Source organism: Odocoileus virginianus, chromosome 10 (assembly GCF_023699985.2).
Source record: "Odocoileus virginianus isolate 20LAN1187 ecotype Illinois chromosome 10, Ovbor_1.2, whole genome shotgun sequence".
NCBI classification, from domain to species: domain Eukaryota; kingdom Metazoa; phylum Chordata; class Mammalia; order Artiodactyla; family Cervidae; genus Odocoileus; species Odocoileus virginianus.
The window spans coordinates 14,338,810-14,354,991 of NC_069683.1; the positions used below are offsets into that span (position 1 = coordinate 14,338,810).

General features: G+C 51.3%; 1 protein-coding gene across 6 annotated transcripts in view; it reads right to left on the reverse strand.

The window, feature by feature from the left end:
* Window positions 1-6,380: 6,380 nt before the first annotated feature.
* The window catches only part of PRDM11 (PR/SET domain 11), a 92,442-nt gene continuing 82,640 nt past the window's right edge, over window positions 6,381-16,182 (reverse strand). For all 6 annotated transcript variants that reach the window (XM_070473126.1, XM_070473122.1, XM_070473127.1 and 3 more), the window contains one exon: window positions 6,381-15,434. In XM_070473126.1, coding sequence (XP_070329227.1) covers window positions 13,270-15,434 — 2,165 coding nt within the window. In that variant the 3' untranslated portion in view covers window positions 6,381-13,269. The remainder of the gene's footprint in view (window positions 15,435-16,182) is intronic.

Sequence of the window (16,182 nt, forward strand, 5' to 3'; positions counted from 1 at the left end):
TCAGCTGCCTAGTGCGTGTGTGTGTGTGTGTGTGTGTGTGTGTGTGTGTGTGTTTAAGTTCCTGTTTCTTAATACTTTGGACATGGATTTCCCTGGTAGTCCAGTGGTTATGAATCTACTTCCTAATGACCCCACGCACCACAACTACTGAAGCCTGAACACCTAGAACCCGTGCTCCACAACAAGAGAAGTCAGCACAGTGAGAAGCCCTGCAGAGCAATGAGAATCCACGCAACTAGAGAAAGCCTCTGCATAGCAGTGAAGACCCAGTGCAGCCATAAGTGAACAAACAAATGTTTTTTAAACGATGAAGCATAAAAAACAAACAAAAAAAACCCAGAGGGATCGGGTGGAGAGGGAGGTGGGAGGGGGGACCGGGATGGGGAATACATGTAAATCCATGGCTAATTCATTTCAATGTATGACAAAAACTACTGTAATGATGTAAAGTAATTAGCCTCCAACTAATAAAAATAAATGGAAAAAAAAATAAAAATTAAAAAAAAATAAATATAAAAAAAAATTTTAGACATATGCAATGCAGAAAAATAATCTGATAAACACACGTGAACTCCTGCCAAGTTTTATAAAACTTGACAAGTACAGTTGAAATCCCCTTAGCCTCTCATTCAGGACACCACCATCCTGAACTTGGGGTTTCTTTCTCTTTTTACTACATGTATGTGCAAACCTCATAGAGTATTTTGTGTTTTTAATTTTAAATTGTATCACATTAGTTTTGCTCCACGTTAAAATTTTGAGTTTTATCCATGCAGATTTATGTAGCTCTAGCTCCTTTATTTTTTGCTGCTCTGTTATTTTCCATTGCATGGATATGCCACAATCCCATTCCCCTACTGACATATGTTTAGATATTTCTCTCTTTTTTTTTTATGTTGGAGGAGCTGCTGCTGTGGACGTTCTCAGGCAAGGCCTCTTGGGGCTTGAACTTTATTCTTGAGAAGGAAAGATGGAAACTGTTTCTCTAACATAACCCCAAAGAAATACCCCCATCACTGAAGAGTCAGGGCAGTGGCAGAGCGCTCACCTGTGCTCCAGGTGGCGGGCAGGGACAAGGGAACTTACAGAGTCCTGTCATCTCAGGGCCTCCTCGTGGCTGCTGCAGCCCTGCCTTCAGGAGGAACAGGCTCAGGCATTAAGGCAGGGGAAGAGCCTGAATTTTCAGGTCAGTGGGAAATCAGGTGGGTTACGTGGAATTAAAACCAAAGGCTCTGAAAAAGGATGCTGCTGCTTAATCACTCGGTTGTGTCCGACTCTCTGTGGCCCCATAGACTGTAGCCTGCCAGGCTCCTCCGACCATGGAATTTTCCAGGCAAGAGTACTAAAGCAGGTTGCCACTTTCTACTCCAGGGGATCTTCCTGGCCCAGGGATGGAATCCACGTCTCTTGCACCTCCGGCATTGGCAGGCATATTCTTTACCACTAGCGCCTCCTGGGAAGCCGTCTTAAAAAGGATAAATGAGCCATAAAGAAAGGCTTCACTTTCCAAGTCTGTACATGTAATTCCTTATTTTGTATTATATATATTTGTTATATTTTAATGACAGCCAGGATTTTTATTTCCATATTAAAATAGGAAAAGTGGCTCTTATCCCATGCAGCCAAATATTGTGTAGACTGTGTCTCACAGGTAACTGTGAATGTGGTCCCTGATGTGCGCAGTCGCTCAGTCCTGTCTGACTCTTTGCAACCCCATGGATTGTAGCCCCCCAGTCTCCTCTGTCCATGGAATTTTCCAGGCAAGAATACTGGAGTGGGTTGCCATTTCTTTCTCCAGGGAATCTTCCCAACCCAGGGATTGAACCCAAATGGCCTCTGAAGTCCAAAACTAAGATTTGAGAATCTGGATCTACCAAAAATAAAAATGGAAGAGGCAAGAAGAGTTTAGGAATGATTTTATACTGGGCTTTCCACTGAACCACCTTAAATAACAAACTCTGCTCCAGCCTATGAAATAACTCAAGTTTAGGGCACTGCATTTAGGAACTGGGCAACCCAGCTGGTCTCTGTCACTGCCACCTTCATGGCTCTGGGTAAGTCACTTGCCTCTGGGCTTATGCCCGCATCTATAAAATAAATTTGGACAAAATGATCACTCTTCAAGATTTAATGTTTTGTGATTTGATAATTAAGAGTTCTCATGTGTATCCTTGGCCTCCAGTTTCATGTGTAAAATGAACTAAACCCACGTGACCGGGTACCTGCCTTCCCTGCCCTGGGCCAGGTTTCCTGACAGCCATTTGCTCTTCCAGACAGCATGTGATGTTACCTGAGGCACTGAGTCATACTCTTCTCATTTGCTTAATTGCTAATGGAGCCGGTGGTGATTTTTCCACCCAAGAGTTTCTATTTTTTAGAGTCAACTGGAAGCAACACCATTTCAAGAGCTCAGAACCCTAGCAACTGTTCCCTCTCCAAACCTGGGCAGATGTTTGGCAAGAGTAGAGCCATAGGATGTGGCTGTGGATGGATTTAGGGGATGGGGCTTTTCTTGGTACCAGCCTTGGAGAACTGCCCCCTGCACCCATCCCTCGTCTCCTACAGGAGAGCCAGCACAGGTAGCCCCTGGCAGGGCCCTCAGCATCATCCCGAAGCCAGAGATGGAGGCAGGTGCCTACCTGGGAGGAGGTGGGAAGAAGCCAGACTTAGGACTGGAAGTCAGACGTTGCCATAGAAAGTATTCTAGTAGTGGCTTGTCCTCAACCGGGTGAAGTATCTTCTCAAGGCAGACGAGGCTGGAGCTTGGCTTCCCATCCCAGTTTCCCAACATTCTCCCTTGGTATCTCAGGACAAGTGGCTGATGGCAGAAATCCTGTTTTAGAAACACAGGGATTCAAGCCAGGAGCAAGCGAGGAGAAGCCTGGTTTTCCCACCAAAAACAAACCAACCCTCTTTGCGGTCTCTTTGCCCTCAAGGGTCAGGTGAATTGAGCTGTCGACCAGAAGAGGGTGCCCTGAAGCTCTCTCTCCAGCTGAGAAGGAAAAGAGGGTTGAGGCAGAGGTTGCCACTCCAGTTGTGAGATAGGTATTGGTGGCTTTGTATTAAAAAGTAACAGGCAATCCCTCACCCACACGAGGCCCTGGGATTCTAGGTGAAAAAAGAGAAACCTAGGCTGCCTAGCATCTACTTCATCCTGATGTGAGAGGTAACAGAAATGATGATAATGACCCTGGTCATCGTGTTGTAAGTCTTGGTTCTGTGCTGCGCCCAGAAGATGCAGACTCAGATAAGTGACTTGTCCTAGGTCTCGCAGCTTATAACAGGCAGAGGGGGAACTTTGAAGCTGGTACTGCTCAAATCTATGACAATCCTAGACAGCATATTAAAAAGCAGAGACATCACTTTGCCCACAAAGTTCCATATAGTCAAAGCTATAGTTTTTTCTGTAGTCAGGTATGGATGTGACAGTTGGCCCATAACAAGGGCTGAGGGCTAAAGAACTGCAGCTTTTGAATTATGGTGTTGATGACTCTTGAGAGTCCCTTGGACTGCAAGAGATCAAACCAGTCAATCCTAAAGGAAATCAGCCCTGAATATTCATTGGAAGGACTGATGCTGAAGTTGAAGCTCCAATCCTTTGGCCACCTGATGCAAAGAGCCAGCTCATTGGAAAAGACCCTGATGCTGGGAAAGATTGAGGGCAAGAAGAGAAGGGGGTGACAGAGGATAAGATTGTTGGGTAGCATCACTGACTCAATGGAAATGAATTTGAACAAGCTCTGGGAGACTGCAAAGGACAGGGAAGCCTGGCGTGCTGCAGTCCAAGGGGTTGCAAAGAATCAGACATGACTTAACAACTGAACAACACTGCTCTAACCCTAAAGTCCAGGCTGTGGGTTAGAGCCAGTGACCAGAGTCTTTATTGGAAAGGTAACAGATGCATAGGCAGTCATTTAAAAATGCTATCTGAAACCACGAACTCAGACAATTGCCATGCTGGAAGGAACTGGAAAGATTCTCTTCCCTAAGAAAACTTGGGAGCACCTGCCTGGGGGGGGTGGGACATTATCCAAAGGACAAGTGCAAGTTGGAGTGGAAGGGAACTCAAGTAAGCACCTCGGGCACCACCTCAGCTTTGTAGAGAAAGGGCTGGGTTGGGGTCAGATGTTGCCAGGGGTCAGGTACAGGGGTCCCCTTGTCAAGCGAAGAAACTGAGACAGAGGCAGGCAAAGTGGAAGCATCTGAGGTCTCTACTGTGACCAACATAGCATTTCTGGGACTGCACTTTCATCAGGCAAGTGAAATTTACACTCATTCGTTCATCCCTTCAGTAAACACGGGTTCAATTCAGTTCAGTTGCTCTGCTGCTGCTGCTGTCGCTTCAGTCGTGTCCGACTCTTTGTGACCCTATGGACTGAAGCATACCAGGCCTCCCTGTCCATCACCAACTCCCAGAGCTTGCTCAAACTCATATCCATTGAGTCGGTGATGCCATCCAACCATCTCATCCTCTGTCATCCCCTTCTCCTCCTGCCTTCAATCTTTCCCACCATCAGGGTCTTTTCAAATGAGTCAGCTCTTCGCATCAGGTGGCCAAAATATTGGAGTTTCAGCTTCAGCATTAGTCCTTCCTATGAACACCCAGGACTGATTTCTTTTAGGATGGACTGGTTGGATTTCCTTTAGGATGGACTGGTTGGGTCTCCTTGCAGTCCAAAGGACTCTCAAGAGTCTTCTCCAACACCACAGTTTCAAAGCATCAATTCTGCTGCGCTCAGCCAGGGATGGGGGAGCCTGATAGGCTGCCGTCTATGGGGTCGCACAGAGTTGGACACGACTGAAGCGACTTAGCAGCAGCAGCAGCAGCTTTCTTTTTAGTCCAACTCTCACATCCATATATGACCACTGGAAAAACCATAGCCTTGACTAGACGGGACTTTGTTGACAAAGTAATGTCTCTGCTTTTTAATATGCTGTCTAGGTGGTCATAACTTTCCTTCCAAGGAGTAAGCATCTTTTAATTTCATGGCTGCAATCACCATCTGCAGTGATTTTGGAGCCCCCCAAATTAACATCAGCCACTGTTTCCCCATCTATTTGCCATGAAGTGATGGGACCGGATGCCATGCCTTTAGAGGGTCCTAAACTGGGAAGACAACACAACTGGATCTGTGTTTTCAAAGGGTCACTGTAGAAAGTGTCACATAGCAATGGGTCTTCAGGCCAGCTCCCTAAGTCTTCTCTCTGGGGTGAGCTCAACTTGTCTTTTGAACCTTGGAGAGGGAAGCTGGGGGCAGCTGTGGAGAGGGAGGAGAGGAAGTGGACTGGGCCTCCCCCCTTGCCACATCCTCCAAGCCTTGCTTTGGGGAGACCCAGCTCATGGCCAATGGAAGATTTATCTTTCCCTTGCCTCCCAGCTGCAAATGTAGGTCAAACCCAATGGCCAGCAGTGGGGCAGGGCTGACCCCAGTTCACCTGGGCTGGTTAGATGTGGACAGCTGCACTCCTTTGCTCTTTCTGCCCCTCCACCCTCTGCCCTGGGAAAAGAAGAGAACTGAACATTCTGAGAAAACCGTGGAATGGCCTTCACGACAGGAAGCTCTGAGTGACTGAGGGGCTGGGAGGGAGACAGGCTGGGGGAACGATGGCAGGCACTGAGCAGGCAGAGGTTCAGAAGAGGAGAGGGACTGCCCAGGACTGGAAGCTGGGCTGGGGCGGGCAGGAGCTGAGAGGAGGGCTCAGAGCCTGGGAGGAAACACTGCAACCACTTTTCTACTTTTTTCTCCAATGTACGCCCATCTTCTTTCTAAGACAATTTGGGCAAAACATCACTTTTCACCCACCCCCATACCAGCACCATTAGCACACTATTGGGAAGGACCCTCCCTGGGGACAGAGTCTTTCAGTGGAGAATCATGCAAGTAGTTGGATGGAGAATTAGAACACTGCTCATCCAAGATCCCCTGCAGGAGGGCATGGCAACCCACTCTAGTATTCTTGCCTGGAGAATCCCACGGACAGAGGAGCTTGGCAGGCTGCGGCAGTCCTTAGGGTCACACAGAGTCAGGCACAACTGAAGCGACTTTGCCTGCCTGCCTGCCTGTCTCATCTGCAATAGCTCTGAGAATTTCGTGGGGTAAATGTGTGTGGGGGCGAGAGATTTATTTTAAATGGTTTTGGTGACACCTCTTTTTGGCCAGACGGGTGGGTGAGGTGTGTACGTTACCAGCTAGAAGTGGCCTCGAATATCGGAAAAGTAAGAACAACAGGAAGCGGACTTAGAAGGCCTCTTCCAGTTGCTTCTGACCAGGAAGCAGGCAGGCAATCTCACCTGACACCCAAGCGTGGGACTCATTCTGAATCACTCTGGGCACGGGTTTGGGAGGAAGACAAGAAGGCAGGGATCCGACCTCAGTGAGTAAATTTAAATGCTTTTATTAACAATCTTCTTACATTACAAGGATAATATGACAAAAGGAAAGTTTCTGCGTACATATTATGATAAACCAACATAGCTCTATTTGTATCCAGTGTTCTAGGTCCCGTCACACAGGTACTATAAAGCGTAGTCTGCAAAATAATAACATCGAGGGTTTTTTTTTTTTTAAGAAAGAAAGTATTAACATATTAATATGTATGTGATAATAGACTCCTAGGTATTTCCCCCCACCCCCACTTTATTTTACTCTGTGATTGAAATGAAACGGTTCAGCAGCGTGGGGGTGGAGAGGAGGAGAGAGACGGCGGGGCTGAAAAAGACGGAATCAGACTGCTGGCTCTTCCAGAGAGACAAAAGTGAAGAAACTGAGGATGCCCCGAGGGCAGCCTGGCCCTTGTCTTTTGGGGAGCAGTGTAGTGACCGACCGTCCTCCTCTGGACGGAGGGCGCGGTGCCCTTGACGCCCCGAGGACGCTCTCTCTCTGAGGTACAGTGCATTGTGGGATTGCTACCCGAGGATGCCCATCCCCTGGCCACGGGTCTGACCCCCCGCCGCGGGAGGAAGGCTCGGGCCCGGCCTGGTCTCTCTTGAGCCAGGCACTGGAGGGTGTTCGGAGACCCGGTTGGCAGCTAGCGGTGGCTCAAGGAGACCAGGGTGGACGTGGAGTGGAGAAGAGGTGGGCATTGGCAGAACAGACACCCCGCCCCGCCCCAGACTGCAGGCATGGGCGGGGGGGCGCTCTGCTGGAGACTGAGGTACGTTGGTAAATGGTATGGAAGTGTAGGACGGAGGTCAGAGGAGGCTCGGAGACGGGAGCCGAGCCAAAAGGCAGAGGCTGGCCGAGAGGGCAGAGGGTGTGGCTGCCCTCTCTCTCCCATCCTCTGCGGCCCCGTCGGGCCCTCCCCCTCTGCCTCCACGGTGGGGAAAAACAACCGCGAGAGAAACCTGGAAGTGAAACGGATTTCTGATCCCGTCAGGGCTGCATAGGCCCTTCGTCATTCAGCCGGGGGCACCGGTGACCCTCGGGCCCCCAGACGTCCCGGCCATCCCGGAGTGGGGCGGGCCTGGGCCAAGCCGAGGGAGGCGCCCTCCTCGGCGGAAGTGGATGAGCTTGGATGAGCGTGGGGCGTCTGGCTCAGCCTCTGCCTCGAGTCACAGAATCAGAACAGTGTACGTGAACTAGACCTGCCTGTTAACGGCAGCGCCAGTGGGCACAGGAGAGGGGTGGGGGGCGCTGTCCTGAGTGCAGCCAGCAGCAGCAGCTGTGCAAAGTGGACTGGGCCAAAGCCCCGCTTCTGAACTGGAGTTGCCACTGAATTTATGAGTGTGCGGATATGTCTCTCTCACCCTTTCCCATTAGCTGATACCCACCCCCTGCCCTGGCCGCAAAGCCTCTGGAGGGTGGGCAGCACCGACTGGCGATGCTGCCCTGGCAGGCGATGAAAGAGTGGGTGAGGGAGGCCAGGACGGCTGTACTTTAGAGGCTTGGCCTCCATGGCGGGGGTGGGGGGCAGCAAAAAGCATCTAAAGTGGGGAGGTGGGGGCGCGGCATCTCTCCTGGACCCTCACGGTCCAGTCTGCACCTTTCCCATTGCCGCCCATGCTGCTCCTTCCTGTGAGGGGGAGGGTACTGGGGGAAACTGTGCTGTGTCCCTCTCCCAGGGGGTCAGAGACCACATCCTACTGCCGGGCAGCAGGGGCCACCCAAGCGGAGGCTTGTTGGGGGGCAAAGGGGACACTTCTGGAGGGAGCCCAGGCGGTGAGGATCTCCTTTCGACCTCAGACTAAGCCTGTGTGTGGGAAAGGAGAGAAAAGTGCGCAGACAGGGCCAGGGCCTGGCTACTCTCCTCTCCAACACTCCGGCAGGGGGCCCTGTTCCCAGCAAACCCCGCCTGCTCAGCTGCCCCGGGCTCCCCTGCGAAGGCTCCACGTCCTCCCTCTGCTCACAACACGGCGACAGGCTTTCCCGCTGCTCTCCCAGCTCTCTATAGACTCTATTTTTTATATCTATTTAAAACATAGAAATGTATAAATATATAGGATATTATTTATAGATATATAGACGTGATTTCATCTCTTACTCTGTGTGTATACGTACTGCATATGTCCATATATACAATATATATGCTGTAGCATTTGTATTATACACTGCACATACCCCTGCTTCCATGCACTCTCCTAGGGAGACTGGATTGCATAGGTATTTCCAGGGCGATACCACTTGAAGGGATGGGGGGGGGGGGGCAGATGAAAGAGGAGGGCCGTACCATTTTTCCTCCTGAAAGGGCACTTTTTCTCCCTCTGGCTAACGCACAAAGATCACCTCAAAGGTTTCTTAAAGTATCACAGCTCCAGACACTCAGCTAAAGCACCGTATCCACAGAGAGCAGAGAGAGGCCTTCCTCCAAGCAGGAGAAGGGCCCCTGCGATCTCTGGACATACTCTTCCCCCCTCCTCGAGACTGGAGGAGGAAGCCAGCCTAGAAGCCATGACCCAGCACCACCTCCCCCCAGGAGGCTGGCTTCGGAAATGGGACTGTCCCAAACTAACTTGCCTTGCGAACACGCCTTTCTCATCTAAGGAGGCCTGGCCTCCCTGCTTTGGCCGTCCCAGGCTGGCCTGCTGCTTGCAAGGGCGAGGAGGGATGAGGGCCAGAGCCTTTTGTCCGAACTGGGTGTAGGGACCAAGAAAGAACAGGGATTCTACTTGGAAATCAGACCGGAAGCCACAACGAGCTCTAGATACAGAATTCCTGGTCCTATAGGCGAGAAAACAAAGGGCAAGGAATCGAGAAGTTCTGTTTCAACCCCCAAGCCACTTTCTGGACCCCACGAGGCAACAGGTAAACAGCCAAAATAGCCCCCACTCCACAGCCCAGGCTGGGCCAAGTCTGGTCCACTTCAGCCTCTCCGCGATCATTTTCAGCACTCGACACGCTGTTGCCTATTTTCTCCCTCTTGGCAACACTTCAAAACAAATGGAAAATATTTAAACATCACCTTAAATAATTACAAGGTCCTTTCTCCAAGTCAAAGGGGCAACATAAGCAAGTCAAGGAGAGGAGGCTCAGCAAGACAACTCAATGTGGAAACACTTGGCGGGGACCAGGGTGGAGACCTCCAACTGTCCTAGATTCAGGGCTCAGCACCGAATGCAACTAACCACGGGTCCAGGAGATAGAGCCTCCACTCGTCTTTCAGTGAGGTTGAGGAAATGAGGTTCTGCCCAGCACTAGATGTGCCCAGCGGCCATCCAAGAAGAAAATAACAAGCAAACAAAAAGAGCTGGTGTTGTGGATGCCCAGACTGTCATACCCAACCAGACAGCTGAAACTGGGAAATTGGGAAGTGGCAAGAGTTGCAGACAGGGCTGGGCTACCTCACATTTCACAGACAGATACAAGATGGCAACGGGTCTTTTGGTTTTTTCCCCTCCACTGAGAAAAAGCAGACCATTTTTAATTACAAGGGTTTCTGGCTCCCAAGCTCTGCGATGTATCTCCTTGGCACCATCGGCCACACACCTGATCTCATTTCCCACCTGCTCCATGAACCGAAGAAAATCACTAATTGGTCAACCCAATGAGGACAAGCTCGACTCCAGAGAATGAACAATTTTTTCTAAGTCAATGGTTGTCTCCCCTAAGCCAGGGGTTGAATTTAAGGGCTCTGCCTTGTCCATCAGCATGGAACGATCACCTGGCCACAGCTTTTTATACTCATCGATGAGAGGTTAGACTGCCCAAGCATGTGGGCAGACCCCAAGAGTACCCACACCCCAGGAGTCCTTATTGGAGGCAGAGAGTGGTAACGCCTGGGGTGAAGACCATGGGTAATTGCACGCAGCATTCACAGGATAGAAACACTGGAACTTCTGAGGGTAAAGACTCTGTATCAATTGTAGTGGTGTGTCACCCAAATTGCTCCCTGTTCCCAGGCAAAGTGGCCTTCAGACTGCCATGAGCACCTGGAGCTTTCGAGATGCCTTCCCAAACTTCGGGAATCTCCAGAGAGCCCATCCTCTCAGAGGTCTGGAGCCTGGCTGGGCAGGCGATGGCTCGAAGTCTAGTGTTGCTAGCAGCCGTCCACGCTCCTGGCCCAGAGGCAGGTGGCCAGCTTCTGCTCCTCTGAAATAATAAGGTAGACACTGGCATTGGCCCAAAGGATTCTTTCCCCTCTGGATAAAAATTTGAGCTAATTTTGGCCATGGCCTCCTGAGAGGAAACAGTTGTGGCCCTGCCACGGTACTCAGGCAGTCATCAGCGAGTCTTTCCTCCTGGTTTTCAAATGAGTGGTGGTCTAGAGGATGACTCCCTGTCTCCTGATGTAGTGGGTGGGGAGGTGCAGAGGTGGGCAGGGGGAGGCGTAAGGCATCTGTTGGCTAGAAGAAAGGATCCCGACTACTGTTTCTGATCCCTGTGGAGGCCTACCTTGCCAGTCATCTCTGCCCCACCTCGACCCATCTTGGTCCGTGTGATGTCCAGAGGGAGCTCTCCCACAGACCCGGTGGATTGGGTGCGTGGTGGAGAGGAGGTCGAGGAGGGAAAGGTGGACCCTTGTGCTTTGCACTTGACCACAGATACTGACCCTGATCGGACGAGGGGGATGGCGGGAGAAGACATTAGCTTAAAGTGACATGCATGAGGTTGGGAATTTCAAAGCTGGAGAAAGGGCTTTCCTTGCAAGTTCCTGCTAATTCTCTCCTTGTTCAGAGGAGGGTGGGAAAGTGTGTGAGGCTGGGGAGGGAGTGAGGGTTGAATGTCACCAGGCAGGGGTGCATTGATTTGTTGAAGAAGGCAGCATATGAGGCCTGGCAGTGGGACAGTCGGAGAAAACCAGTTGGTTTTGTTTTGTTTTGTTTTAACATGCTACATCACTGTTGAAAACAAAAAAGTTTCAAAAATAATATATAATATATATAATATATTTATATAATGAAAAGCTATTGACTAGCAGCAATGATTCTAAAGTTATCATAGCACCAAGACCATGGGGGTGGGGGAAGGGGGTCTGTGGGGGGTGAAGGTCTGGCAGGACAAGGAAGAGGGGGTGACATGTTCAGTGTCGCTGACAGTTCCACTCCGGCTCTCATCGGTGGCATGAGGCCTCAGAGACAAAATAAACCAAGAAGGGAGGAAGCCACCACAGTTTTCTAATGTCTGAGCCGAGCAGGTTGGGGACACCGAGGCCTTGCCTGTGGCCAGATCATCCCATCCTTTGCCCACCCTCTGCCAAATGAGAGGGGCGGCTCATATAGACAGACGATAGACAATGCAGGTCCTCCTCCCTTCCCCCAAATAGAACCTGCATCCACAATGCAGGACCTCTGCAGATCAGATATGCATACATCAGATGTGGAGACACGGACAGAAGTTTTTAACAGCTCACGCACATTTGTTTAAAAAAAAAACTCCCTTGCGAGGTATACTGGTAATTAAATGAACAAAAGAGCATTGATCAAGACTCCTCTAGATGAAACCACTACTTGCCTCAGGGAGTAGGCAAGTGGCTATTTCTAAAGCTTATATCTCAGCTGTGTGTGTGTGTGTGTGTGTGTGTGTGTGTGTGTGTGTAGGCTGATGCCTTGAGAGTCCTGTCTGACTTCTTGTTTATGCCTTTCTTTGAGGACATCTCTACCCTGTTCAAAAAAGGAAGTGTTCACAGGCATAGACGCATTCCCCACTTTTCCACTACCTTCCTGCCGGGCTGCAGGGCTTGTCATCAGCCTTATTGCAAAAGAAGGACCCAATGTCTAGAGACTCTCATCGGAGTTATGCATAACCCAGGGCACAACTTGCATTGACATCTGCCACTGAACTCTAGCAGGCATTTCTCGATTATTAAAGGAAAAAATAATATACCCCCAAACACATTATATGATTATAAAGACAGAGTATAAATAATTCATGTAAATTGAATACATACTTTTCATTTTACGTGTTTTTAGCCAAAGATCGCTGCCCTACTGGGGTCTGGACTTCTTGGCTCTGGGTTTCCCCCACATTCCTTGGATCTGAATGGAATTCTGTTATGGTCTCCCACACCAGGTAAAAAACAGGAATGCAAAGGGCTCATGTCCTCCCTTCTCCCCAGGATTTCAAGCTCCGTTGTGAGGCAGTTTTGCCTTCAGTATAACAGGTAAAATGTTTAGGATCCAGGGGACTGGAAGGAGGGAATCAACAGCCCAGGGGCGGGAGAGGTGACACAGATGGGGACTGGTGGGTGTCACAGTCTGACCAACACTTCTGATTCAGAGACAGTGAAGGAACGCTCATCCGGGAATGAATGAACACCTCTCCAGCCAGGTGGGAGGGGGAAAACGTCGAACACCCTGATCCGGATACACAGCTCACCCTATCCAAAAATCAGAGGTCTGATTCTGCCGGACCAGTGTGTCAACCAAGAGCCCAAGAGATCCCACTTGTAAAACCAAACAAGAAAAAAAAAAAAAAGGCAAGAACATACACCCAAACCCAAACCCCTCAAACCCCAAACGAGAACATAAACAAAATGAGCTACCTAAAGGGGATGACAGACCCGTCACTTTAGCTTATGTGAGTTGGTTGACAGTCAGGTGGGAGCCCGTGTAGCCCCAGCACATGCTTCTGTGAGTGAAAATGAGTTTCCACGGGGTGTGTCACAGCTGCCAAATTTTGTAGACAAGAGTCAGTTTCCGACATTATTCCAATCTGAAAACTCCCAGTAGCTTCTGGTGGACGTGTCACCTTGGTTTTTAAAATTTCTTTTTCAGTGTGGGTTTTTATAGATATATATATATAATATAATATATATTTATATAATATATCAAAGCTTATGAGTATAGATTAAAAAAATATTCAACAGCTTAGTGAACTCTGCAATGCCAGCTTCCTAAATATCCGGATAAAACTCTGACCCATGGTCCACGGTCTGCAGCACTGGCTTCTGCTCCAGGGCAGACATCCTGCTGAGGACCTCGGCCGACAGTGCGTAGCTGTTGCCAGACTTCTCCTCGAACCAGCTGTCCAGGGCTCGCTTGGCATCGAAGTTGGCGATGGGAGGGCCGTTGACAGCAATGGTCAACAGGTCGCTGAGCTGCTCCAGAGTCAGGCGGGAGCGGTGGTTTTTGCGAACTCGCTGCAGGGCGTTTCGGCCTTTCTCGCAGCAAGCCGTGGAGGTGGGGAGGACTTTGAGGACCTGGATGATCTTGTTCAAGAGCGGAAACCGCTGCTTGTACTTGCAAATGTGGCCGATCAGGTCTTTGAAGCCATTTTTGGTATAGTAATCAGCCTTGAGTTCCCGCCACTCCATCAGCAGACTCCCCCGGGGGTCCAGCCCTTCCCTGCAGACATCCCGGGAGAAGGTGGGAATGGCCTCCAGGTGATCAAAGATCTGAACCATGTCCTCCTTGCCATAGCTCAGGAGCTCGTCGCTGTTCCGGGGCCAGGTGGCCAGGTCGAACACCTGGCAGGCCTTCACGAAGATCCGGCTGCGGGAATCGAACCTCTGAGCTAGGATCACTTGGGTCTTCTGGCAGATCTTCTCCCGGATGGACTGGAACTTGGCTTCGGCCACCCTGAGGTTCTTCATGGCGATCCCGTTGAAGCTCTCCCGGAAGTTCTCCTCGAACTCCTGCAGGTATTCCCCGGGGGAGTCGGCCAGCCGGCTGATCTCCTGGATGGCCTCCTCGATCTTGTCGTCCACCTGGGACACCAGGAGGTATTCGCCCTGGAAGACGTAGGCCAGGCGTGAGAGCACAGCGATCACGTCCAGGAGGAAGTAGATGAGCTTGATGGACTGGTAGTCCATGAGAAACTGCAGCAGGGCCAGGGCGATGGCCGAGGCGTCCGCCCGCTGGGTCTGGCTGCTGACGTCCTTGAGGTGGGCGACCACCTCCAGGTAGTCCTTGATGAGGGCGTTGAGGACGTTCTGCTCGCCAATGATCCACCGCACGGCCCGGATGTCCCCCAGGAACTCGGTCTCCTCGCAGAGCGTGGACGCTGTGGACCGCAGCTCGCACATGAGGCGCGGTGAATAGCGGTAGAAGCTGAGCAGCTGCTTCAGGTTGTTCTCCAGCTCCTCCAGGCAGGGGAGCTCCTTCCCGCTGATGGCATCCAAGATCTCCAGGTGGGGCCGATGCACCATGAAGGGCAGGCACAGTAGCCAGGGCAGCGTCTTGCGGATCGTCATGAACATGCTGGCCCGCAGGCTGGCTGTGACGTTGGCCCCGTCTATGCCCAAGCCCACGGTGGGCTTGTCGTCCTGCAAGCGGATGCCCAAGGCAGAAAAGGCCCGGTCCAGCGCCTGCAGATAGCTCTCTGTGCTGGAGAACCCCAGCTCCTGCAGGGACAGGAACTCTGTGGCCGGGGGCCCGTCACTGCTGGTGTACTGGACGTAGACCGCCACTGTGTCGGCCAGCAGGTCATCGCTCTGCCCATCCAAGATGATGCTGAGGCATGGCGACTGGCGGATGCGCTCCACCAGGTCTTCACGCAGCGCCCGGGCGATGTGATGGATGAGGATCTGGCAGTCTCCCTCGTTCATGTACTGGTCCACCACCTTGAGCTCGCATTTCCGCAGCAGCTCGGCCAGCGGCCGGAAGTCCAGGTAGGGCCGGCCCTCCAGGGCCAGGTGGTAGGCGGTGTTGAAGAGCAGGGTCATGTTGCGACACATCTCCTCCGTCTTCTCGGGGTGCATGCGGAGCTTGTAGAGCTGCAGGCACTTCTTGTGCAGGTTGCTCTGGCTGTGCAGCTTGATGGTGTGGATCTTGAACTGCTTGGAGCCGATGATGAAGGCGGAGGTGCGTGAGGACTGCACCGTGTACTGGCGGCAGACGTGACACCACATCTCGTTGAGGGTCGGGGAGTACCGCAGGAACCAGAACTTCTTCAGCCACTCCTGCTTGAAGCGCCGGATCCGGCGCCCCGTGGCGGAGGACATCTTGGAGGGCTCATCGGTGGCCGTCATAATATCGTTGGAGACGGACTCGTCTGCCGAATCGACCTCCTGGTCGTCGTCCTCCATGATGGCCGGGCCGGAGACCATGCTCTCTGAGGCTGGAAGACAAATGGGAAAGGAACCCGTTATATCTGCTGGGGAGAAAACAAACAAACATAGATGTTTCCAAAATGAAGGAAATAAGGGCCAGAAGGCAGGTGTCATATTCTGTGAAATAGACTGAATTCCAGCCTGGAATTCACTTGTAAGCATCCTTGTCATCCACGCATGTCTGATCCTCTTTGCCCAGTGGCCACCACCACGCTCCAGGCTGCCTGCCCTCACCCTCCACGAGCATGAGCCCAAGGAACTTAAATGTTCAGTATCCACCGAAGAGGACGACTAGGAAAGCCAAGTGCGTGGAGGAACAGAGCACGTCCCAGGATGCACGGCGGGACTGTGAGAATGTGGGACTCGTTTGTTCCACCACTAATGTGCCCTCAAAGGAAGGCAGCTGGGGCCCCAAGTGATTTGGGGATCGGAAAGCAGTTAAGACACAGGCTTGGAAGAGCTGCACCACCTCATTCTGAGCTAAGGGGTGTGGTTAAAAAGGAAGCACTGTGTAAATCTTTAATTCAGCTGTGCAGTGAGAAACTTCCCTCATGGTTGAACAACCCTAAAAGAACCAGGCAGCCAAGAGAAACGGACAAAAGGGAGGTCATTGCCCTGGATCCCCATCAGGAAGGCCGGGGGCTCTCCCACATGGGACACCCTGCCTGGGACTGGAAGAGAAGAGAAAGCTTGAGTTTAGAAGATGGGCTTTGGAATAAGACACCGGAGAAAGGCAACGGGTCAAGAACACAGCAC